The 27,853-nt window shown below is 40.5% G+C and overlaps 1 protein-coding gene across 1 annotated transcript in view; it reads left to right on the top strand.

Moving 5' to 3' along the window:
* LOC145985694 (sodium/potassium-transporting ATPase subunit beta-1-like) overlaps nucleotides 1-27,853 on the top strand; it is a 95,860-nt gene that overhangs the window by 30,205 nt on the left and 37,802 nt on the right. The window contains exons 4-6 of the mRNA XM_083119763.1: nucleotides 11,403-11,560; nucleotides 14,560-14,640; nucleotides 23,862-24,024. Coding sequence (XP_082975889.1) covers nucleotides 11,403-11,560; nucleotides 14,560-14,640; nucleotides 23,862-24,024 — 402 coding nt within the window. The remainder of the gene's footprint in view (nucleotides 1-11,402; nucleotides 11,561-14,559; nucleotides 14,641-23,861; nucleotides 24,025-27,853) is intronic.

Raw genomic sequence — 27,853 nt, 5'->3', positions numbered from 1 at the left:
TCGGAAAGACACAGGGGTCAGATCCTCACTTCAATTTGTCCTCATCTTGACATTTGAGGGGGTTTAGCCCCCTAAAACCGTTTTTTAGCTGAAACAAAAAAACACGTATTTCTTCCATTGGGCCCCACTATACACCTGCCAAGTTTCATGGAAATCGGAAACACACAGGGGTTAGATCCTCACTTCAATTTGTCCTCATCTTGACATTTGAGGGGGTTTTGCCCCCTAAAACCGTTTTTTAGCTGAAACAAAAAAACACGTATTTCTTCCATTGGGCCCCACTATACACCTGCCAAGTTTCATTGAAATCGGAAAGACACAGGGGTCAGATCCTCACTTCAATTTGTCCTCATCTTGACATTTGAGGGGGTTTTGCCCCCTAAAACCGTTTTTTAGCTGAAACAAAAAAACACGTATTTCTTCCATTGGGCCCCACTATACACCTGCCAAGTTTCATGGAAATCGGAAAGACACAGGGGTTAGATCCTCTTTTCAATTTGTCCTCATCTTGACATTTGAGGGGGTTTTGCCCCCTAAAACCGTTTTTTAGCTGAAACAAAAAAACACGTATTTCTTCCATTGGGCCCCACTATACACCTGCCAAGTTTCATGGAAATCGGAAACACACAGGGGTTAGATCCTCACTTCAATTTGTCCTCATCTTGACATTTGAGGGGGTTTTGCCCCCTAAAACCGTTTTTTAGCTAAAACAAAAAAACACGTATTTCTTCCATTGGGCCCCACTATACACCTGCCAAGTTTCATGGAAATCGGAAACACACAGGGGTTAGATCCTCACTTCAATTTGTCCTCATCTTGACATTTGAGGGGGTTTTGCCCCCTAAAACCGTTTTTTAGCTAAAACAAAAAAACACGTATTTCTTCCATTGGGCCCCACTATACACCTGCCAAGTTTCATGGAAATCGGAAACACACAGGGGTTAGATCCTCACTTCAATTTGTCCTCATCTTGACATTTGAGGGGGTTTTGCCCCCTAAAACCGTTTTTTAGCTAAAACAAAAAAACACGTATTTCTTCCATTGGGCCCCACTATACACCTGCCAAGTTTCATGGAAATCGGAAACACACAGGGGTTAGATCCTCACTTCAATTTGTCCTCATCTTGACATTTGAGGGGGTTTTGCCCCCTAAAACCGTTTTTTAGCTGAAACAAAAAAACACGTATTTCTTCCATTGGGCCCCACTATACACCTGCCAAGTTTCATGGAAATCGGAAACACACAGGGGTTAGATCCTCACTTCAATTTGTCCTCATCTTGACATTTGAGGGGGTTTTGCCCCCTAAAACCGTTTTTTAGCTGAAACAAAAAAACACGTATTTCTTCCATTGGGCCCCACTATACACCTGCCAAGTTTCATGGAAATCGGAAAGACACAGGGGTCAGATCCTCACTTCAATTTGTCCTCATCTTGACATTTGAGGGGGTTTAGCCCCCTAAAACCGTTTTTTAGCTGAAACAAAAAAACACGTATTTCTTCCATTGGGCCCCACTATACACCTGCCAAGTTTCATGGAAATCGGAAACACACAGGGGTTAGATCCTCACTTCAATTTGTCCTCATCTTGACATTTGAGGGGGTTTTGCCCCCTAAAACCGTTTTTTAGCTGAAACAAAAAAACACGTATTTCTTCCATTGGGCCCCACTATACACCTGCCAAGTTTCATTGAAATCGGAAAGACACAGGGGTCAGATCCTCACTTCAATTTGTCCTCATCTTGACATTTGAGGGGGTTTTGCCCCCTAAAACCGTTTTTTAGCTGAAACAAAAAAACACGTATTTCTTCCATTGGGCCCCACTATACACCTGCCAAGTTTCATGGAAATCGGAAAGACACAGGGGTTAGATCCTCTTTTCAATTTGTCCTCATCTTGACATTTGAGGGGGTTTTGCCCCCTAAAACCGTTTTTTAGCTGAAACAAAAAAACACGTATTTCTTCCATTGGGCCCCACTATACACCTGCCAAGTTTCATGGAAATCGGAAACACACAGGGGTTAGATCCTCACTTCAATTTGTCCTCATCTTGACATTTGAGGGGGTTTTGCCCCCTAAAACAGTTTTTTAGCTGAAACAAAAAAACACGTATTTCTTCCATTGGGCCCCACTATACACCTGCCAAGTATCATGGAAATCGGAAACACACAGGGGTTAGATCCTCACTTCAATTTGTCCTCATCTTGACATTTGAGGGGGTTTTGCCCCCTAAAACCGTTTTTTAGCTGAAACAAAAAAACACGTATTTCTTCCATTGGGCCCCACTATACACCTGCCAAGTTTCATGGAAATCGGAAACACACAGGGGTTAGATCCTCACTTCAATTTGTCCTCATCTTGACATTTGAGGGGGTTTTGCCCCCTAAAACCGTTTTTTAGCTGAAACAAAAAAACACGTATTTCTTCCATTGGGCCCCACTATACACCTGCCAAGTTTCATGGAAATCGGAAAGACACAGGGGTCAGATCCTCACTTCAATTTGTCCTCATCTTGACATTTGAGGGGGTTTAGCCCCCTAAAACCGTTTTTTAGCTGAAACAAAAAAACACGTATTTCTTCCATTGGGCCCCACTATACACCTGCCAAGTTTCATGGAAATCGGAAACACACAGGGGTTAGATCCTCACTTCAATTTGTCCTCATCTTGACATTTGAGGGGGTTTTGCCCCCTAAAACCGTTTTTTAGCTGAAACAAAAAAACACGTATTTCTTCCATTGGGCCCCACTATACACCTGCCAAGTTTCATTGAAATCGGAAAGACACAGGGGTCAGATCCTCACTTCAATTTGTCCTCATCTTGACATTTGAGGGGGTTTTGCCCCCTAAAACCGTTTTTTAGCTGAAACAAAAAAACACGTATTTCTTCCATTGGGCCCCACTATACACCTGCCAAGTTTCATGGAAATCGGAAAGACACAGGGGTTAGATCCTCTTTTCAATTTGTCCTCATCTTGACATTTGAGGGGGTTTTGCCCCCTAAAACCGTTTTTTAGCTGAAACAAAAAAACACGTATTTCTTCCATTGGGCCCCACTATACACCTGCCAAGTTTCATGGAAATCGGAAACACACAGGGGTTAGATCCTCACTTCAATTTGTCCTCATCTTGACATTTGAGGGGGTTTTGCCCCCTAAAACCGTTTTTTAGCTAAAACAAAAAAACACGTATTTCTTCCATTGGGCCCCACTATACACCTGCCAAGTTTCATGGAAATCGGAAACACACAGGGGTTAGATCCTCACTTCAATTTGTCCTCATCTTGACATTTGAGGGGGTTTTGCCCCCTAAAACCGTTTTTTAGCTAAAACAAAAAAACACGTATTTCTTCCATTGGGCCCCACTATACACCTGCCAAGTTTCATGGAAATCGGAAACACACAGGGGTTAGATCCTCACTTCAATTTGTCCTCATCTTGACATTTGAGGGGGTTTTGCCCCCTAAAACCGTTTTTTAGCTAAAACAAAAAAACACGTATTTCTTCCATTGGGCCCCACTATACACCTGCCAAGTTTCATGGAAATCGGAAACACACAGGGGTTAGATCCTCACTTCAATTTGTCCTCATCTTGACATTTGAGGGGGTTTTGCCCCCTAAAACCGTTTTTTAGCTGAAACAAAAAAACACGTATTTCTTCCATTGGGCCCCACTATACACCTGCCAAGTTTCATGGAAATCGGAAACACACAGGGGTTAGATCCTCACTTCAATTTGTCCTCATCTTGACATTTGAGGGGGTTTTGCCCCCTAAAACCGTTTTTTAGCTGAAACAAAAAAACACGTATTTCTTCCATTGGGCCCCACTATACACCTGCCAAGTTTCATGGAAATCGGAAAGACACAGGGGTCAGATCCTCACTTCAATTTGTCCTCATCTTGACATTTGAGGGGGTTTAGCCCCCTAAAACCGTTTTTTAGCTGAAACAAAAAAACACGTATTTCTTCCATTGGGCCCCACTATACACCTGCCAAGTTTCATGGAAATCGGAAACACACAGGGGTTAGATCCTCACTTCAATTTGTCCTCATCTTGACATTTGAGGGGGTTTTGCCCCCTAAAACCGTTTTTTAGCTGAAACAAAAAAACACGTATTTCTTCCATTGGGCCCCACTATACACCTGCCAAGTTTCATTGAAATCGGAAAGACACAGGGGTCAGATCCTCACTTCAATTTGTCCTCATCTTGACATTTGAGGGGGTTTTGCCCCCTAAAACCGTTTTTTAGCTGAAACAAAAAAACACGTATTTCTTCCATTGGGCCCCACTATACACCTGCCAAGTTTCATGGAAATCGGAAAGACACAGGGGTTAGATCCTCACTTCAATTTGTCCTCATCTTGACATTTGAGGGGGTTTTGCCCCCTAAAACCGTTTTTTAGCTGAAACAAAAAAACACGTATTTCTTCCATTGGGCCCCACTATACACCTGCCAAGTTTCATGGAAATCGGAAACACACAGGGGTTAGATCCTCACTTCAATTTGTCCTCATCTTGACATTTGAGGGGGTTTTGCCCCCTAAAACAGTTTTTTAGCTGAAACAAAAAAACACGTATTTCTTCCATTGGGCCCCACTATACACCTGCCAAGTATCATGGAAATCGGAAACACACAGGGGTTAGATCCTCACTTCAATTTGTCCTCATCTTGACATTTGAGGGGGTTTTGCCCCCTAAAACCGTTTTTTAGCTGAAACAAAAAAACACGTATTTCTTCCATTGGGCCCCACTATACACCTGCCAAGTATCATGGAAATCGGAAACACACAGGGGTTAGATCCTCACTTCAATTTGTCCTCATCTTGACATTTGAGGGGGTTTTGCCCCCTAAAACCGTTTTTTAGCTAAAACAAAAAAACACGTATTTCTTCCATTGGGCCCCACTATACACCTGCCAAGTTTCATGGAAATCGGAAACACACAGGGGTTAGATCCTCACTTCAATTTGTCCTCATCTTGACATTTGAGGGGGTTTTGCCCCCTAAAACCGTTTTTTAGCTAAAACAAAAAAACACGTATTTCTTCCATTGGGCCCCACTATACACCTGCCAAGTTTCATGGAAATCGGAAACACACAGGGGTTAGATCCTCACTTCAATTTGTCCTCATCTTGACATTTGAGGGGGTTTTGCCCCCTAAAACCGTTTTTTAGCTAAAACAAAAAAACACGTATTTCTTCCATTGGGCCCCACTATACACCTGCCAAGTTTCATGGAAATCGGAAACACACAGGGGTTAGATCCTCACTTCAATTTGTCCTCATCTTGACATTTGAGGGGGTTTTGCCCCCTAAAACCGTTTTTTAGCTAAAACAAAAAAACACGTATTTCTTCCATTGGGCCCCACTATACACCTGCCAAGTTTCATGGAAATCGGAAACACACAGGGGTTAGATCCTCACTTCAATTTGTCCTCATCTTGACATTTGAGGGGGTTTTGCCCCCTAAAACCGTTTTTTAGCTAAAACAAAAAAACACGTATTTCTTCCATTGGGCCCCACTATACACCTGCCAAGTTTCATGGAAATCGGAAACACACAGGGGTTAGATCCTCACTTCAATTTGTCCTCATCTTGACATTTGAGGGGGTTTTGCCCCCTAAAACCGTTTTTTAGCTGAAACAAAAAAACACGTATTTCTTCCATTGGGCCCCACTATACACCTGCCAAGTTTCATGGAAATCGGAAACACACAGGGGTTAGATCCTCACTTCAATTTGTCCTCATCTTGACATTTGAGGGGGTTTTGCCCCCTAAAACCGTTTTTTAGCTGAAACAAAAAAACACGTATTTCTTCCATTGGGCCCCACTATACACCTGCCAAGTTTCATGGAAATCGGAAAGACACAGGGGTCAGATCCTCACTTCAATTTGTCCTCATCTTGACATTTGAGGGGGTTTAGCCCCCTAAAACCGTTTTTTAGCTGAAACAAAAAAACACGTATTTCTTCCATTGGGCCCCACTATACACCTGCCAAGTTTCATGGAAATCGGAAACACACAGGGGTTAGATCCTCACTTCAATTTGTCCTCATCTTGACATTTGAGGGGGTTTTGCCCCCTAAAACCGTTTTTTAGCTGAAACAAAAAAACACGTATTTCTTCCATTGGGCCCCACTATACACCTGCCAAGTTACATTGAAATCGGAAAGACACAGGGGTCAGATCCTCACTTCAATTTGTCCTCATCTTGACATTTGAGGGGGTTTTGCCCCCTAAAACCGTTTTTTAGCTGAAACAAAAAAACACGTATTTCTTCCATTGGGCCCCACTATACACCTGCCAAGTTTCATGGAAATCGGAAAGACACAGGGGTTAGATCCTCTTTTCAATTTGTCCTCATCTTGACATTTGAGGGGGTTTTGCCCCCTAAAACCGTTTTTTAGCTGAAACAAAAAAACACGTATTTCTTCCATTGGGCCCCACTATACACCTGCCAAGTTTCATGGAAATCGGAAACACACAGGGGTTAGATCCTCACTTCAATTTGTCCTCATCTTGACATTTGAGGGGGTTTTGCCCCCTAAAACAGTTTTTTAGCTGAAACAAAAAAACACGTATTTCTTCCATTGGGCCCCACTATACACCTGCCAAGTATCATGGAAATCGGAAACACACAGGGGTTAGATCCTCACTTCAATTTGTCCTCATCTTGACATTTGAGGGGGTTTTGCCCCCTAAAACCGTTTTTTAGCTGAAACAAAAAAACACGTATTTCTTCCATTGGGCCCCACTATACACCTGCCAAGTTTCATGGAAATCGGAAACACACAGGGGTTAGATCCTCACTTCAATTTGTCCTCATCTTGACATTTGAGGGGGTTTTGCCCCCTAAAACCGTTTTTTAGCTGAAACAAAAAAACACGTATTTCTTCCATTGGGCCCCACTATACACCTGCCAAGTTTCATGGAAATCGGAAAGACACAGGGGTCAGATCCTCACTTCAATTTGTCCTCATCTTGACATTTGAGGGGGTTTAGCCCCCTAAAACAGTTTTTTAGCTGAAACAAAAAAACACGTATTTCTTCCATTGGGCCCCACTATACACCTGCCAAGTTTCATGGAAATCGGAAACACACAGGGGTTAGATCCTCACTTCAATTTGTCCTCATCTTGACATTTGAGGGGGTTTTGCCCCCTAAAACCGTTTTTTAGCTGAAACAAAAAAACACGTATTTCTTCCATTGGGCCCCACTATACACCTGCCAAGTTTCATTGAAATCGGAAAGACACAGGGGTCAGATCCTCACTTCAATTTGTCCTCATCTTGACATTTGAGGGGGTTTTGCCCCCTAAAACCGTTTTTTAGCTGAAACAAAAAAACACGTATTTCTTCCATTGGGCCCCACTATACACCTGCCAAGTTTCATGGAAATCGGAAAGACACAGGGGTTAGATCCTCTTTTCAATTTGTCCTCATCTTGACATTTGAGGGGGTTTTGCCCCCTAAAACCGTTTTTTAGCTGAAACAAAAAAACACGTATTTCTTCCATTGGGCCCCACTATACACCTGCCAAGTTTCATGGAAATCGGAAACACACAGGGGTTAGATCCTCACTTCAATTTGTCCTCATCTTGACATTTGAGGGGGTTTTGCCCCCTAAAACCGTTTTTTAGCTAAAACAAAAAAACACGTATTTCTTCCATTGGGCCCCACTATACACCTGCCAAGTTTCATGGAAATCGGAAACACACAGGGGTTAGATCCTCACTTCAATTTGTCCTCATCTTGACATTTGAGGGGGTTTTGCCCCCTAAAACCGTTTTTTAGCTAAAACAAAAAAACACGTATTTCTTCCATTGGGCCCCACTATACACCTGCCAAGTTTCATGGAAATCGGAAACACACAGGGGTTAGATCCTCACTTCAATTTGTCCTCATCTTGACATTTGAGGGGGTTTTGCCCCCTAAAACCGTTTTTTAGCTAAAACAAAAAAACACGTATTTCTTCCATTGGGCCCCACTATACACCTGCCAAGTTTCATGGAAATCGGAAACACACAGGGGTTAGATCCTCACTTCAATTTGTCCTCATCTTGACATTTGAGGGGGTTTTGCCCCCTAAAACCGTTTTTTAGCTGAAACAAAAAAACACGTATTTCTTCCATTGGGCCCCACTATACACCTGCCAAGTTTCATGGAAATCGGAAACACACAGGGGTTAGATCCTCACTTCAATTTGTCCTCATCTTGACATTTGAGGGGGTTTTGCCCCCTAAAACCGTTTTTTAGCTGAAACAAAAAAACACGTATTTCTTCCATTGGGCCCCACTATACACCTGCCAAGTTTCATGGAAATCGGAAAGACACAGGGGTCAGATCCTCACTTCAATTTGTCCTCATCTTGACATTTGAGGGGGTTTAGCCCCCTAAAACCGTTTTTTAGCTGAAACAAAAAAACACGTATTTCTTCCATTGGGCCCCACTATACACCTGCCAAGTTTCATGGAAATCGGAAACACACAGGGGTTAGATCCTCACTTCAATTTGTCCTCATCTTGACATTTGAGGGGGTTTTGCCCCCTAAAACCGTTTTTTAGCTGAAACAAAAAAACACGTATTTCTTCCATTGGGCCCCACTATACACCTGCCAAGTTTCATTGAAATCGGAAAGACACAGGGGTCAGATCCTCACTTCAATTTGTCCTCATCTTGACATTTGAGGGGGTTTTGCCCCCTAAAACCGTTTTTTAGCTGAAACAAAAAAACACGTATTTCTTCCATTGGGCCCCACTATACACCTGCCAAGTTTCATGGAAATCGGAAAGACACAGGGGTTAGATCCTCTTTTCAATTTGTCCTCATCTTGACATTTGAGGGGGTTTTGCCCCCTAAAACCGTTTTTTAGCTGAAACAAAAAAACACGTATTTCTTCCATTGGGCCCCACTATACACCTGCCAAGTTTCATGGAAATCGGAAACACACAGGGGTTAGATCCTCACTTCAATTTGTCCTCATCTTGACATTTGAGGGGGTTTTGCCCCCTAAAACAGTTTTTTAGCTGAAACAAAAAAACACGTATTTCTTCCATTGGGCCCCACTATACACCTGCCAAGTATCATGGAAATCGGAAACACACAGGGGTTAGATCCTCACTTCAATTTGTCCTCATCTTGACATTTGAGGGGGTTTTGCCCCCTAAAACCGTTTTTTAGCTGAAACAAAAAAACACGTATTTCTTCCATTGGGCCCCACTATACACCTGCCAAGTATCATGGAAATCGGAAACACACAGGGGTTAGATCCTCACTTCAATTTGTCCTCATCTTGACATTTGAGGGGGTTTTGCCCCCTAAAACCGTTTTTTAGCTGAAACAAAGAAACACGTATTTCTTCCATTGGGCCCCACTATACACCTGCCAAGTTTCATGGAAATCGGAAAGACACAGGGGTCAGATCCTCACTTCAATTTGTCCTCATCTTGACATTTGAGGGGGTTTTGCCCCCTAAAACAGTTTTTAGCTGAAACAAAAAAACACGTATTTCTTCCATTGGGCCCCACTATACACCTGCCAAGTTTCATGGAAATCGGAAAGACACAGGGGTCAGATCCTCACTTCAATTTGTCCTCATCTTGACATTTGAGGGGGTTTTGTCCCCTAAAACCGTTTTTTAGCTGAAACAAAAAAACACGTATTTCTTCCATTGGGCCCCACTATACACCTGCCAAGTTTCATGGAAATCGGAAAGACACAGGGGTCAGATCCTCACTTCAATTTGTCCTCATCTTGACATTTGAGGGGGTTTTGCCCCCTAAAACCGTTTTTTTGCTGAAACAAAAAAACACGTATTTCTTCCATTGGGCCCCACTATACACCTGCCAAGTTTCATGGAAATCGGAAAGACACAGGGGTCAGATCCTCACTTCAATTTGTCCTCATCTTGACATTTGAGGGGGTTTTGCCCCCTAAAACCGTTTTTTAGCTGAAACAAAAAAACACGTATTTCTTCCATTGGGCCCCACTATACACCTGCCAAGTTTCATGGAAATCGGAAACACACAGGGGTTAGATCCTCACTTCAATTTGTCCTCATCTTGACATTTGAGGGGGTTTTGCCCCCTAAAACCGTTTTTTAGCTAAAACAAAAAAACACGTATTTCTTCCATTGGGCCCCACTATACACCTGCCAAGTTTCATGGAAATCGGAAACACACAGGGGTTAGATCCTCACTTCAATTTGTCCTCATCTTGACATTTGAGGGGGTTTTGCCCCCTAAAACCGTTTTTTAGCTGAAACAAAAAAACACGTATTTCTTCCATTGGGCCCCACTATACACCTGCCAAGTTTCATGGAAATCGGAAACACACAGGGGTTAGATCCTCACTTCAATTTGTCCTCATCTTGACATTTGAGGGGGTTTTGCCCCCTAAAACCGTTTTTTAGCTGAAACAAAGAAACACGTATTTCTTCCATTGGGCCCCACTATACACCTGCCAAGTTTCATGGAAATCGGAGGGGGACACTTAGATAACCTCCCTTGTTAGTCTTACACTTTGTAATTATTTAACACTGCATATATTATAATGTTTTATTTTAATTTGTAAAACTGTAACTGTAGAACAATTGTATAATTTTTGTATAACATTTCTATCTTGTTATATGTGTTAAAGGTTTCATCCTGGAATGGAATGTCTCACATTTATGTGTGTTTTCATTTCCAATACATTCGAATGAGTACATATTCGTTTCAATGGCATTTACAAAATCACTTCGGACATTTGTGCACGAGTGTGTTAGCCGATGCGTAGCAAAGTATTTTAGGAACAACACTTGAAAAAAATTCTTGTAGGACTAAGGTGTGGTAATATTATAATGGGATTGAGATACGAAACTCTCGGATCCGGATCCAGATCCGAAACTTTCGGACCCGGATCCGAAATTTTTGGATCCGGATCCGAAACTTTCAGACCCGGATCCGGATCCGCGGATCCGGAACTCTCGGATCCGGATCCAGATCCGAAACTTTCGGATCCGAATCCGGATCCGGATCCGTTTGGCCATCCCTACTCCCAACACTCCCCAAACGCAACTCCTCCATCAGCCACGACTTCCTCTCGGCCAATGTCTCTCACTTTTCATTATTCAGCATTCAGCAATGACATTGCCCGATCGGAAGTCGTACCTGCATTCCTGTTTCAAGATCTCCTTCTCTGTCCACAATATATATAATGCACATGCAATACTCTCTAATGCCTCTCTAACGGCTAACGCTATCAGCTTGCATTCAAGGGGTCTCATGGTTCGATCCCGGCGGATGTACGAAAATTACACAGTGGTTTGCATTAGCCTATCTGAGCATAAAATGGATCAAAACATATTTTGTCTGTGAAAATCTTCCTACATCACTTCAGTTTCTAGATCTTATGTCTTCTCCATATAGCTTACAGGGATCAGAAGCCTGAAGACTACTACAATTGCAGCGAAACTAGTGTAAAAGGGAAGCTGTGCATGTTCCCCGTGGAGTCTCTAGGGCCTTGTAAGGAAGAGCCGTATGGCTACAATAAGGCAAAACCATGCGTCTACATCAAGATAAACAGGGTAAGAGAACATACGAAATTTATCAAAGAGTTTCACTAACAGTAAAACTTAAAAATGTAAGTTTAAAATTACTTGACTGTTATAAATTTGAATCCTCGGTATATCCTAACGTTACGCACGAAAGTAGCTGTGTTTTGGCCTCGTATCATGACTCGTGGTTACGTCAGTACAGTGGAGTCTCGATAATCCAATGTTCTGTAAAATGAGTGGGGGAAACCCAAGGCTGAACCGGTATCGGAAAGTATTGGTTGGAATTCATCTACCGATACCAGCCGATACTTTTCCTGCATTTTGGTCTTTCACAGGGTCCGCAAAAAAGCCGCGCGACAATTTCGCGACATCTGCTTATCCTGGGAGCTATGAAAATTTCAAACTTTCTATTTACTTTGCACCATTTGGCATGAAAAACTGAATGTTGTGGTTATATAACATCTATTTTAATATTCTGATTTAATTCTTGAATATTTTAAAGCAATTTTTTTGGTAAATTGATGCACACAATTGATTGATTGGGATTGATTTGTTGTTTAAGTCCACTTTATGCACAGTAAGGCTAATCGGGACTGGACCTACAGTTTAAAGTGGAATCCGAACCACTATGTGCCTCCACCGGGAATCGAACCCAGGACCCCTTGATTACAAGGCGACGACGCTACCACTGCGCCATCGGGCACACAATTGAAGTACAACATTTATGCACCAATATAGATCAATGTTTTGAACAACTTTTATTTATTTCAATTTTCAAAGTATCGGTATCGTTGGGTATCGGTAAGAGTATCGGTATCGGCATCGATTCAAAGTGGTATCGGCACAATCCTAATAAAAACCCTAAAGAAAAACCTTCGCCGATTTGAAGACTGTATCTGCTACATAGAGAAAAAGCCAAACTAACGACAATCTCTTATTCAGACAATTGTCTGACATTTCTGCTCGGAAAAACTCAACACCCTGTTTGACCATTTCTTTAAAGTATGAATTGAATATTGTTTAACTTTTTTATCTAAAATGATTGTCACTACTGTGCTGAGCAATCTAAGTATAATATTCACAATAGTGTGTATGCTATTTTTTCACACACCACGTTTTTTATTACATTGTTTTTTTATTTCTCTTCTTCCGATTTCCCTACATTATGCCGTATTGTGCAGGTTTCTTCTAATTCGAGATAGTTTCGTTCCCATCCATATCGAATTATCTAAACTCGGCTGTTTTGAAAAACCTGAATAAGCCACTTCTCAAAACCATAACTCCCTTACACAAGTTAACCTCAGCAAAATGCGATTACTCACACAAGAAATGCACAAATCACCAAGTTTATAATGAAGGCTTTTCCTCACTTGAAAACGATGCCTTTTCTTGAAACGCATCACATATAAATAATGAACAGATTAATAAATAAGAGAGGGGAACCCCCAAAAGTAGCCCAGCCTCCACCTTCATACATTCAGGGATATCCGCTTGTTGTCCTGGTACCTGAAATTTACACCAGGACGTCATATCCGTGGAATTTCGGTTCCCTCGTCTTACTTTTCCTCTATTTCTTTATTTTTTCAAATGAGCATTACATGTGCAACGTTGTTCGGAGATCCAGAACAACGATGTTGATTGTACAAATAACACAATTGATATAATTAATGCAATTGATACAACTAGACTTTAAGTATTTTTCATTGATGATGAAACATACTGGAAGAGGTAATTATACATATTTTTTCTATTTCCTTTCCTTTTCTAAAAAAAAAATATGTTAGTTAGTGGTTTAGTGTGGAAACTAGTGAGAGTAAGAGAGTTAGTTTTGTTGTTTAGCAGTAGTAATTAGAGTAAAGAAATAAACAAGGTACAATACACTAAATGATCCTCCAGGCTTCCATCTATCTAAGCAGGCTTTCAGAAATGCATGCATCAAGCAGCTGAAGAGTAATTAATATTTGTTATACCCTAGTTATTGTTCTATTATTATATATTTTTATTTTTTATTTTTATTATACTTGTTACATATGTGTGCGTGCTTCTCATTTGTTAATTTCTATTTTAATCTCTGTTCATATCCTGATATAAAATGGATTCTTTCTGAATTCAGGATTTCTCAAATAAAAAAAATAATAAAAAAATAAAAAGTATAATTTATATGCATATACATGGTTATGAGTGATAACAAGTCAATAACTGTGAAATACCGGAACACCATTTTATATTAGCACATAATTAATTAATAACAAAATTAAATAATTTAAATGTATATGAATTCAACATGCTTAGAATAAATAAGGATTGTGTTTCTATGTTAGTGAGTGAAGATATAAAGATTATTATGCGGGAAAACGAACACGGGGTAGTTGGGTACTGACTAGTTTTTCTATTACAATTATAAGTTCAATTATTTTATTAATTAGTAGAGTAATTCTATTATTACTAGGAGTAATATTTTTAATTAAAGATGTTACAATTTTTATTGAGTGAAGTATTATTAATTTAAATAGTTCAGTATTGACTTGGAAGGAAGGCTTTCCTATAGGGCTTCAGGGTGTGTGGCCTCTGGGAACGTCAGGAAATTAGGTATATTATATGAGGAGTAAGAAGATGAGAGGGAAAGGAAAGAAAGAAAGAAAGAGAGACAGAAAAACACATATAGCCTATGTAGAGAAATATTACGTGTATCGATTGGAATTTTAGTGTAATTTAGTACGTTGGAAATCGAGGGTTAATTTTAGATATATTACCCTGGGCGAATGCTCCAGATGTATTTCTTGTGTGTCTCGTAAGCAGAACCAACCTGGATGCTCCTTCCGCCCCTGAGATTTTTTTAGGCTACACCGCTGCCATCTTCCAAAATTTAAATGAAATTGAATGTCCTTGGTAAACTGCCCTTGAGGTCATCATTGTTCGTCTAATTAAGAGTTTACTATGCATAAAACAATTATGATCTAAGATTATAAACAACTTTTAACCTTTGTATATCCATCAACAGTTATTTTTTGCTCCTTTCTACTTTTCAGATATTTAACTGGGAGCCAGGAATGTACGAGGAGGGGCACATTCCAAAATCGGTGAAGCATGTGGCTGTAGCCGGGAAGAAGGTGAGAATTCATGCATTGTTTTCTGATTGGTTACATGATATATAACCACTGTGAGAATTAAGCTTCTTGCTTTGGGGAGGAGGGGATGTCCACTCAGTGGCGTATTTGCGATTTCCTTTCGGAGGTAGGGTAGGTTTTCTTTTTTGCCAAATGTGCATATATTGGCAATTAGAAAACTAAACTATTGCTTTACAGTCCCAAGTATCTTAGAATATTGATTCTAACCTAGATCATTAAATCTTACGATAACATTTACTGTAAATACGTAATTTAGAAACAGTATAGCTATTTACATTGTAAGAAAACTCAAACTAATACACAGAAAGTGCTATTAACACCGAAAACTTCACCAAATTTCTATTCCTAAGTACAAACGTAATGTCCATTTAACCTGTCTACAAGTTCCTTGTGAATACTTTAATACATGTAAAATATCAGCACTATGCTATGGTGTCCTTCTTTAATCCACAAGAGGATATCCCCGATGGCGTAGTGGTAGCGTCGTCGCCTTGTAATCAAGGGGTCCCGGATTCGATACCCGGTGGAGGCTTATAGTGGTTCGGATCCCACATTAAACTGTAGGTCCAGTCCCGATTAGCCTTACTGTACATAAAGTGGACTTAAAACACCAAATCAATCAATCATTTAATCCACAAGGCCGAGAGATGAGGCGTCCGGACATCTGGAGGTGCGGCGATGACCTAGCAAAATAATAAAAATACTGCATTTTAAATATTTTAGAGAAGAAGTAAAAAAAAAAAAGTCAGAATATTCTCATATTTGTGCGAAATAAGCCGTGTGACACCATGAAACAGCTAGAAATATACTAAGGATTCGCTACGTTTAGCGCATCGGAATGAGAACCTAGTGCTATTCCCTCGCGCTACGTTTCGTATTGAAGGCAATGGTGTTCGCTCGCCCAGGTCATCGCAGAAAATGTGCGAATCCAGTGACGTGCACTGAGGAGTAGCTAGTCTAGCAGAGATAGATCAATCTAACATCTCTAATTATTTTCAAATCACAATATTTATTGTCTTGTTGAAGCCACAGTTCACATAAAACACTTATTTTCAAACGCGCTTCTCGTTCCTCGGCGAGAGCGAGCAAGACTGTGGAAGGAGCTACTACTCTAGCTGGGGTTTCCTCCGCCTCACCAGTTTCAGGTACAAACGGCCGTCAGAAGGAAAAGGGAAGATTATTGCCTCTATCTCCCTTGCCCCCTCGCCCCCCGCTGCAATGGTTGAAAGGTCGTGGTTTATGGTACCCCGGTATTTTTGTAACCTTTTCCCCCCTAATATTTGATGACAACTGAGAGGGACCGGGCAGGTGTGAACAGCGTATGGATTTGTGCACTTTTCAAGCAATATTATTAATGAAGACATTATCTCCTTTGATGACAAGATTCTCTCGGGTATCGGCCAGGTGAGTTGTGGAAAAGATTCCAAGCTTTCGAGTGCTAACGTCACTCATCTTCAGAGTAGATGGGTAGCATTTATGATAGACGAAAATTTAGACAACGCTTTTAAGAGAGATTTTTGGTTAGGGTAGTCAAATGAAAACCGAACACCCGCTACAAAGTGACAATGGAGTTTAATTTATTCAAAAGTAATTGCCACAAGTGTTAAGACATTTATCCCACTGGGAGACGAGACGATCAATTCCAGTCTTGTAGAAAGAGGTAGGTCGCTGACGGATCCACAACCTCACCCACTGTTGCACTTCCTCGACCGAATCGTACAAACACCCGATTGTTTCAGATTAAGGGATCGTAGATAGGCTATGTGAAGCCTGATATTCGAAGTTAATTAGCTGCGAGAGGTGTATCCTAAGAGGGGATATTGCTCTGAAGAGTTACGTCTACACTTAACCAAGCAAGGGGCTAGCCCCGTGAAATAAGAACAACGCTCACGATTAACTTTAAACACTACAATTGACTGGTCTGGCAGGGGTGTGAGACAATGATAGACAACGATAGAGGAACGTTCGTTACCTGTAGATCTCGAAGTGACGATCGACTCGCTGGTTCGTTGATGAAACTCTGATGAACTCTCCTGAAATAAAGCTCCTTTCCGATAGTGTACTACTACTCGCTGTAACTCCTTTTGTAACGTTCGGTAATCCGACTTTAAGTCGCAGGCAACAACTATTCACGCCACAACTTTCTTAGTTCGACAACTTGTATAATTCCGAGGCACCTACTGTGCACACGATAGATTTCAGATACCGACTGTGTGAAGAAATTTTCTCCCGAGCTATTTAAACGAAATTCGAACTTCGGCCGTTGAGAGAACGCCTCTCTCAATAACGGTGCTTTCAGCGTAAAGCTGTGTTTGCAGTATCTTTCCTGCGATTCCGGAAGAATTCGTATCAGCGGATTTTTATATCCACTGAAGATCGCAGGTGGCATTTGCTTGAAATAAGCTCTTTCCAGCTTCTTTCATACTCGGGCCCTTGTTATGAAATAATTAGACTATCGAACTATGGCGCCCGGGGTTCCGGATTCGAGTCATGCCTTCGGCATGATACGGAATAAAACCGACGTCCACGAATGTCTTTCTTCATGTCATCAAAAATGGGAAGTCACAAGGGGAAAGATCGGGGCTGTACGGAGGATGTTCAAGCGTTTCCCAGCCAAATGTCTGAAGCTTATCTCTCACCAGATTGGCAGTATGGGGACGGGCATTATCATGCAAAAGGATGATTCCTTCCGACAGCATTCCAGGGCGTTTTGACTTTATGGCTTTTGACTTTTTCGAAACTGCAGGTGATCTTTGATAATGGCATGCACAGAGCCATGACTAATGCCAACCTGAACACGAATTTCTTCCTCTGTGATTCGTCGGTCTTCCCGGAGCAGAACATCGATCCTCGCAATCACATCGGGCGTAATGGCTCAATGGGCCTGTCCCGGGCGCGGATCGTCTTGCAGTGATGTGCGTCCTTCGCGGAATCTCTTCTGCCACTCGTGCACACTTGTAAGGGACATGCAGTGTTCGCCATACACTGCAGACATGCGACGATGGATTTCGCGTGTTCCAGCACCCTCAGCCACCAAGAAACGAACCACACCTCTCTGCTCTTCTTTCCTTGCCTCCATTTCCAATGCTGGACGAACACGCTTTTCACTACGCTCACCTCCTGAGCAGTGGACCTGTGCGTTTCCACTATGCATTTCTCCTACCCTACAGATGGCAGTATCGATACGTAACAACAGTGTTGCCAACTTTTTCGAGGAATGTGTTTTATGGTGGGTGTTCGGTTTTCATTTGACTGCCCCTCATAATTTACAATATACCAGCTACAACAGCATCAGTTGAGAGGAGTTTTTATGCTGTCAATAGAATTCATACTTTCATATGATCACCGCAAGGAGAAGAGCGATGTACAATTTGATCCTCCATCAAGAAATAACTCAGAAAGAATTCTAAAGAATTCTACAACAAAGTGAATTATAAATCCGCCACGAAAACAAGGAGGCTTGAGTTTATGCCCAAGCAAGATGAGACGTTTTACAGGAAAATACATTAATCAGATTTCAAAATTATCATCGTATGGAATAGCATAATTTTATTTTTATAATCGTAACGTCTATGGTACTGCAGTGAGCTATTACGTCGAATAGCGTTTACTGCGGAGAAATATTGTGCCCCCCCCCCCTCTTCCAGCCTGGAAATATCTATTACATTTGTTACATATCTAATTGAAAGCATACGTATAGTACACCAGTTTCTTTGAGGGGAATAAAAGCATCCCTGGCAGGGATGAAAATAATTTTCCTTCGCCGGGGATAAATTTTTCTGCTGTGGGGGGGGGATTCCTGGCATGCCCCCCCAGTTAATTCGCACACTAGATATATCACATACGTAGTATGCCGAAACGTTGAAATGGCCTTCCCAATGGCGTAGTGGTAGTGTCGTCGCCTTGTAATAAAGGGGTCCCGGGATCGATACCCGGTGGAGGCACATAGTGGTTCGGATCCCACTTTAAACTGTAGGTCCAGTCCCGATTAGCCTTACTGTGCATAAAGTGAACTTAAAACACCAACTCAATTAATCAAACCGAAAGGTTGAAAAAAGAAAACTTGAAATTTTACTAACATATATGAACCTATTCGGCACTGAATAATAGATGGAGTATTTGAACGTGTCTGCTATATAACTTGTTTGTTACTTTTCTTTTCGGTATATCCATCTTTGTTTCTTACTTTCTGAATTCCATATCACCATTATGTTCCATCTTCTTCAATTTTTATCTCAAGAGTATGATAATTTGTCATTGGTTCCGTATAAATTACCTGTTAATTGTTATTTTGCTTAAAAACGTGAACAATTCAGATATATATATCACGTGATCCAAAAGTATGTTCCATAGGACAACTCCGTTATTAGTGCACACAGCCAAAAATGCAAAGAGGGGAAAGTTGCTGGAAATATGTGGGTGTCAATCTAAAGTGCTTGAATATTCGTTTGTTTACGGGACCATTTTTAGTGAGACACCCTGTACTAACACTATAAATGCAGGTGTAGCCTTAAAAATAAGTTCTTTGAAAATAATCCTTTGTGTTTACTCGTTTCTTTGGTTTGCATGGCCTGTCTCTGCGACGTTCGACAGTCTACTAAACGAACCAGATGTTTTGACTGGGCCAAAAATTTGTGTGGGCAAGGTCTTCCTATAAAAATATATATTGATATTGAAATTGTTATTACGGGACCCAAACAAGGAAACTTCGTCTCATATTTGCCATTACACCTTAATTTTATTCTTATCATAAAATTTACCTGTTACATTTTGACAATCTTTTGTGTTGGCTCAGGTCCAGGTCCAACCCTATCTTCGAAGGACCGAGGTCTTTTTGAAAAGTATGCCCCATCCAAACAATTTTATCCGCAAATTACCTTTCTAATGTTTAAACTTTATATTAATGAATATGTACCATTGAAATTCAATAATAATAAATAAATTATGGCATAATCGTAAAGATTGTAGCCTTGTTGACAAATATAAAATTAGGTTTAAATTTGTTGTCAACCACTGGATTTAATGAAATCTTGTAAATGATGTTCATTCGCATTGTCCATTTAGAGCACCGAAAAATTCCAATTAAATTTGAGAACTTCTCGCGGTCCGGTATAAGTGTATGCCAGAGTCCGGCGGTTGAGTAACACTGCTTTAGAGAAACGAGGGGGGGGCTATACAAGTGTACTCCATTGAAAATTAAAATTATCTCAGACAACTATTGGGAAGGGGCGAAAAATAGTACTCTACCCCTATTGGGTACTTTGGAGAGGCCGAAATATTTCCATATTTCTGGTTGTGAGGTTTTGACATGAAAATGTGATCTGACACGCAGTGGCGGATTACCGACCATCTCTAGAGGGACTGGTAACCTTCTTCTCCTTTTCTTCTTCCTTTTTTTTTTTACTGTCACGCGATTGCTTCATTGACTTTTTTGTCATTTTACTCGTCTCTTAGATGCTGATCACTGAACCCTTAAGTTTAGAAGAGTGAGTGAGTGCCCTTTTAGACATCACAGAGTGGTAGTAATTGATATTCTGTTGTGTTAATTAACGGTTTGTTATTATTTTGAGACAACCGAGGTGCTATCACTTTCGTGGACAACCGCAAGGAGGGCCAAAAGCCCCTAGAATTTTAGAACACTACTTACTTAATCTTCAGATATTTCAATTTTTTGCATTCTTTTTTCTCATTTCTACTTTTCTGTCTTTCTCAATTTTTGTCTTCATTTCCAGAATGCATACTCTTCTTTACTTGCTTCCGTCTTTCTTTCTCAAGCTTCTCCTTTCTCTCTGTCTGTCTGGCTCCCTCTTCCCTCTTTTTCTTTCTTTCGTTTTTTTGTTGTCTAGATACTACAGCGCCTTGAATAACGTAGTGTGGAAAACGATCCAAGAAACTGGTTCCCCGAGACGATGACAAGTAGATGGCAGTGCGATCGACACAGCGGCTAATTTTGTTATGAAAGTAATGCGGCTTAGTTAATTTTTGGAATATATTGTGTAGATTTGTTTCTCTAGAAAGGCGGTAAGTGAATTGATGGAAACAGTTATATTTGTGGAGTGATTTGCAGTCACGAAATGGCATTAATTTACACAGAAAAGTAACATAAATACGTTTTATGTGCAACGCAACACGAGCATCAACATATCGCATGTGAGGCTGGACGTCAAACGTTGGATTGTGTACACAAGTTTATTTTTGTATACTAATAAAATTGAAATAGTGTCATGAAGGAGAAAAAATGTTTCGTGGCGTACATATTATGAAGTCATTTTCCCGAAATGCAGATATTCGAAAGAATTTAATTTCATATTCCATGGAGTTCAAATAGCCGATTAGGCTGTAACTTGTCATCTCTATCAACAAATTGCTTTACATTCGTGTCGATTGGTAAGTAGAACTTTGGTGTTAAGGACTGTGCATTTTTACTCGTGACTTGGCTGTAAAATGTCTACCTTGTACTTGATGAAAATAAACCGCAAATTAATTTAATTAATTAATAATAAAATAAATAAATTAATTAATTAAAATAAACGAGTATTGTCTGTGTGAATTTCCATAAAAATAATATTTGTGACAATGACAATATTAATGAACCTTTCAGAATAATGCATACACAATACTAATTCTCGCAGCAATTGTCATGTTACGTGTTACAATCCATACATATGTTTTCTTTCGTATTGTTAATAAAAAACTCAAGGACAGGTCATGATCGACGGTTCATAATATTCTTTAATATTTTCGCGACTACTGTACTAAATATCATAACAATTTTCTGATGCAAAGAAATGTTACAAGGAAAAGAATCAGACGTTGCAGCAAAAACCCCATTTACTTCCATTATAAGCAGTCGAACACCAAGCCCCGGTGTCAACACCAGCGCCTCTAGCGGATCATTTTCGAGTGGAACCAGCGAGAGAGAGCAAAACCATGCCGTTTTCCACACTACGTTATTCTAGGCGCTGTACTAGATACTCTCAATAGTTTCGCTACTACGTAAGTACAGTCCGACCAAAATGACAAGAGTTGCAGTCTTCTCCGTAGGGTGCTCTGGTCGACAGAGACACGTCCTTCCTTTCCTTTCGTCTGCAGCACATTGATGCCAAACGTCCCTCTAGCACTGGTTGCTAAGCACACGAGGTGATCCAGCCTGATGTTGCTAGGAGAGGCGAGTGGGTACAAATTAATGGTCAAGGGCACCTGCAGGAGAGCACAGAGGAGCAATTGTCCCTTGCGATTTCAAATTCTATGCAACTAAAAATGCATTTCTAAAAATTTTCTGCAATGTAATGTATTAAATAGAATTTTCTTCGGAATGCATTTATCATTCATTTTCTGCCATTCAAAAATACAGTTTGTGTGCTTATTTTCCAAAATTAGCTAATTTGAAATTGAAGGTGTTGAAAAAATATTTCAAATCGTTGGTTTGCAAATCGTTTGTTGCAAACAAATGCTGTAACAGCGACTTTCACCCCCTTTTTAAGTAATTTATGAAGATAACATTGTCCACTAATAATAATAATAATAATAATAATTGATTGATTTCGTGTTTTAAGTCCACTTTATGCACAGTAAGACTAATCGGGACTGGATCTAAGTGGAATCCGAACCATGCCTCCACCGGTTATCGAAGCCTTTGATTACAAGGCAACAACGCTAACACTGCGCCATCGTGGAGGCCAATAATAGTAATAGCAATAACAACAGTAATAATAATAGCAATAATAATAATATTATAAGGTTCTATTCTCATTAAGTTTACATAAGTAGAATTATGTATAATAAATACCTTAATCAGAGCTGTCCAGTTGTTGATGGAGTCAGGAAGTCAATGCCAGACATGTCATCATCCGCTTCTTCATTACCATCATCCCATACCTCCATGTCTTCATCTTCCTCATTGCCTGACATACTGTCATCACTATCGACTCCGACTTCTATAAGTATTCTCTCGATTTCTTGTTCAACTAACCCATCCCTTTCCCAATACTCTGCCTCCAACTTTTTCACATGTCCACAGCACTTCATCCATTCATGTGGTGTAATAGAAGAGATTGCATCCCGTGTTAACTCTTCTATTTTAGCCGATGACTGATCTACATTTCGTTCAGAGACTCTTCTTTTCACTATACTCCAAATCAGTTCAATGGGTGATAAATGGCAATGATATGGTGGGAGTCTAAGCACTGTATGACCATGTTCTCGCAAAAGATTGTCGACTAGGTACCCGGGATCAGGTTTGTGTTTGTTCACCAAACACAATAGTTCGCTTTCAGTCATTCCCTCTTCAAAATTAACATTATTGGAGCGTAGCCAGTCCTGTATGACAGGCTTACGACAAGCCATTGTTGGTGGCTTATTTACACGCACACTGTGGTAGGAGCATTGTCGAGACGAACGATGCCACTTTCCGGTAAACCCGGTATTAACTTTTCCCTCGGCCACTGAAGAAAATTTTCTGCGTTCATTTCCTCATGATAATCTCCCGTTTTTGTTTTAGCTTTGAACAAAACCAACGCTCCGGGAACGAAACTGTCGCTGCTTACGGAACAGTTGAAAAGCTGGCTTGGCAACAACGCGTTCCCTCGAACTCTTGTGGTCTGGCTTGTGGGACCTGCTCTTATTGGTCAAAAAAGGGTGTGTGTGTTTGAGTTTGCAATGGCTGAACCCTCCAACGTGCCGTGCATTTAAAGTTATTTCAGATGTTCGGCATATTCTCATTGAATGTGCCGATTATACTTTCCTCGGACAAACTTTTAATCTTCCCAACTGTTTATCATTAATGTTGTGTGATGATCAGTGACAGTGTTTTAAGAATGTTTTTAGCTTTTTGAGGAAGTCTTCAGTGTCTCCTTAGCTTTTCAATGTGTTGTTTATATCCTTTACAACCTTGCATTTTAACCTATCTCAAGGGGCTCTTTTACACACCCTTTTTAAATTTTAAAATACGAATTTCAAATAAGATAAATTTTCCTCTCATACTTTGAAGGGTGCGCAATGGGTGGCGACGTACTCAACAATTCTAACTCATTCATTCATTCTAACAGTGTAGAAAGTTTTTCCTCCCTTAATCCTTCCCCCTTAATCTGGCCACTTAAAAACCTGTGCTTTGAAGCAATGCAGTTACATAATTAAAAAAAGTCACTAAATGTAACAATATTAATTTACACATTTCCTCACTGGATGTGCATATTTATTTCCAGATGGTGTGGATAAAATGTCGTCGAGACAACGAAGAGAAGAACAAGACGCTGAAGATAAAGTATTATCCTTCTAATCAGGCGATTAGCGGCAAATACTTCCCTTTCACAAACCAGAAGGGGTATTTGAGCCCACTGGTTGCAGTGAAAATCAACAGTGTTCCAGGTTGGTTGGTATAGTATTATAACATTGCCAAGAAATATCATTATAAGGAATTGTAGCTTTCCTGGCGACGTGACTCGAACAAGTGTTCTTGGGTTACCAACTAGATTAAGTCGATGCTGGCTTCCATTTATTCAAGCGCATACATTGCTCTAATCATCACGGAATATGATGCTGTGGTCTGCAACTCCTGAATTTTCTGGTTGGAATAATCTGATGTTGCCCTTATGTTCACTACGTCGCTGTTCAATGGTGCGTCCTGTTTGGCCTATATATGGTGTCACACACTCACACGATATACGGTATACTCCGGAGGAGCTCCATATGATGAGAGCAATGTATGCTCTCGAAACGTTGGAAGCCAACATTGACCCGAGAACACTTGTTCGAAATGTCATTATGCATAACTAGCGGTTGATAAAACTTCCTGTTTTTTTCGGGGGCATGGCTGGAGGAATAATACAAGTAGAGTTCCTTTTCCCGCAGTTTCTAAACACAAATTCTCGGTCTGAGTTTAGAAAGAAAGTTGAGAAGTACTGAGAAAATTGTGTTGGTTTCTTTTTCTTAGGCGAGATAAGGAATATGGTTTTATACAAGAATAAAGATTGCTTCCTTTGGACAAATGAAGAGCGGAAATATAAAACGAGCCTAGTAAAATCTGCACATAAATTAAGTTTTTGTTTATTCCCCCCAGAAAGTATGGGTATTCGTATTTTAAACTGAATGAATGAGGGTATTTCCTGAGACTGAAATTGAGTTTTAAAAACTGACAAAGGTAAGTATACAGGGTGCCCACGGACAACCGAAACGTATAGAGGACAAATTGATAAACTAACCCTTGCAACGAGGTTTGCAAATATTTGACATGTAGGGTAAGAGACAAAATGCAATATTACCACTTCCTTTTCAATACTTTGTTGTCTTACCATTCTTCGTATCGTTGGTTCACTTCCCGTTGGTCTACTGGACGCGTTCCTCGCTTCATTTTACAGCTCATAATGTAGTTGGTAGTCTTGTCATTTTCTTTACGAAATCCATATGTTCCTTGCAACACTGCCGTACGCTGTTTCACCGTAGGAAATGACATCACAGTTACGAACAAATGCTGTGTTGGGTTGCCACCATTCAGGCGGCAAAACGGTCTTTTTTAAACGGCTGTAGCGTCGAATCGAGAAAATTTTACTGAGAAAAGTTGATTGTTTTGATGTCCTCTATACGTTTCTGTGGTCCGTGGGCGCCATTAAAAGGACACCCTCTATAGGTTTATTTTCCAACTTCAAATAATAAAATAATAATAATAATAAAATTGCGGGAAGTGTCTTTAGACTTCTAACCCTTTGATTAAAATGCCATGAAAGACACATGTCTTGAATATCAGCTGTTACCTATTTTTGGACTTGCTACTGTGAATACAAATTTGAATCAACTTGATCGAAACAACCATAGTTTATAAGTAAACAAAACAAAATCAATATACATACACAGTGGCGTACACTGCGTTCCAAAGAGGGTAAGCGAAAGCTGGTGGAAAACCAGCCCCTAATTTCCCCCTATATATACATATACGAGGGTTTTTTGATAAGTTTCCGGCCAAATGGCGCCAGTGGCAAATGAATTCCATTCTATTCAACATAGTTCCCTTTCAGGTTGGCACGCTTGGCACAACGTTACTGCAGCAATTCAAACCTATGGCAATAGAAGGTTATATCTTGGTCTGCAAACCATGCCTTTACCGATGTAATGAAGTCACTGGTGTCCCTCAATTCAGTACCTTTGAAGTACATTTTGAGTTTGGGGAGAAGATAATAGTCTGAAGGGGCCAGATCAAGGGGAAAGTGGGGATGGGCAATGAACTCATACTTTAAATCACGAAGTTTCTGCAATGTGATGCCTGCCTTGTAGGCCAGTCAACAAGGGGTCCATAAGGAAAAAATCCGGGAAAGCTGGAATAAATTTTATTATCTTTGTAAAAGTGTTCTTAACAACGTATTATTTTTGCACCCCTCTATCATCCCTGCTTAGGCCGCCATCTTTGAAAAATGGTACCCATTTTTTTTTTTTTTTTTGCAAATATCTAGCTTGAAAACCGTTTAACAGCAAAATAGGTTGATAAAAATTAATTTACATAAAATTCTCTACAAAAAATGTTCTGTGCATTTTCTTCTAGGATGTGTCGTTTAGGTGCTAGAGGAGCGAGAAATTTCACCTTTTTCCCTCCACCCCATTTTGCAAGAGCGAAACTCAAGGAAACATCCTTTTGTACGATAACTTGAGGTTCTTGTTTCCTGTTAAAATAGAGGTGTACCTATTCTAAATATTCCAATGACGTTTTTTAAAAAATGTATTTTCAAGTTGTAATATCTGTATATAATTAAATAATAATTTTGTAATATTTCACGTAAAACAAATGTACATAATGACTGTATTTCTACTACTGTTATTAACCAAAACCATTTTCTTACACTTTTATCTCCTGACTTCTACCAGCAAGAATTATTCGAAGTGCATATTAACAAGATCATCACAGTTGCCTGGAGGTTTCAGACTTAAGCGACAAACGGCAGGCGACAAGCGGCAGGCGACAAGCCACAATCGACATGGTGATTTAACACTGAAGCGGCAAGCTACACGGGTCACTTTAGTCCAAAGCAAAACATTTGAATGTGCATGCCAGAAGAAATGCGTGGCAAGGGCCTCTCCGATGACGTAGTGGTAACGTGGTCGCCTTGAAACAAGGGGTCCCGGGATCGATACCCGGTGGAGGCACATACATAGTGGTTCCGATGTCACTTGAAGCTGTAGGTCCAGTCTCGATTAACCTTATTGTGAATGAAGTGGACTAAACTCAGCAGACGAGGCAACACGATGAACGGTATTGAAAAACGGTCCATTCAGAGCGACAAGCAAGCGACAAGCAAGCGACAAGCGACAAGTCCAGCTTGTCGCTTTGTTTTGAAAGCTCCCTTCATCTTCTAGAATACTGCCAGATTTTTAGCAGGCCAGTGCAGTGTTCACGGATCACTGAACACTCTGGAGAAGCTCTGGAGGTTCATCTTCTTTGTTGTGATAGAAAGTCACCACAAATGGGTAAGCTCATGGACGTCCGGAAGGGGAGCAAAGGGGGGCTGTGGCCCGCCTGGAAATTGAAAGTCAACCGAAAATTATACATTTAACACATATAATTTTATTTCAGCCACATAAGTTTTGCATGTACATGATAATTTCAAATTGAAGCGATGTTTTTGAGGAGACAACGCTTTTTGGGAGGAAATGCGCCTTGTTTGCCCCCTGGAAAAAATCCTGCGGACGTCCATGGCGTAAGCTAACCACATTGCAAGTCATTTCCATCCATTTTGTACTTGGTGATTTGTTTGTTTTTGAGTTGCTGTTTTAAGTCCACTTTATGCACAGTAAGGCTAATCGAGACTGGACCTACAGTTTAAAGTGGGATCCGAACCACTTGTGCCTACACCGGGTATCGAACCCGGGACCCCTCGATTACAAGGCAATGACGCTACCACTGCGCCGTGGGGGAGGCCATTGGTGATTTGTTCAAAACGAATGGTATTGTAGAACAAATTCTGTGGAGACAAAGAAGCCACATTAAATTTACTTTAACACAGTGATTTGGCATAAAGAAACCTGCGTCTCAACTGTCGAAGAGATTCACCCTCACCCTTACCGCAGAGTTGAAGGTCACATCGTCTTCCGATCTCTGCAGTTTCCGAGGATCAGCAGCAGCATCTTTAAAGGAAGCAACTTCTTATATTTACAGACTTTGTTCCTAATAACTTAACAAACTTTAGTTTTCCGTGCGTGAAAAATCAGCAGT

The sequence above is a fragment of the Lepisma saccharinum genome, chromosome 3, assembly GCF_977018435.1.
Source record: "Lepisma saccharinum chromosome 3, izLepSacc3.1, whole genome shotgun sequence".
Taxonomy (NCBI): domain Eukaryota; kingdom Metazoa; phylum Arthropoda; class Insecta; order Zygentoma; family Lepismatidae; genus Lepisma; species Lepisma saccharinum.
This window is presented reverse-complemented; position numbering and strand designations above follow the sequence as displayed.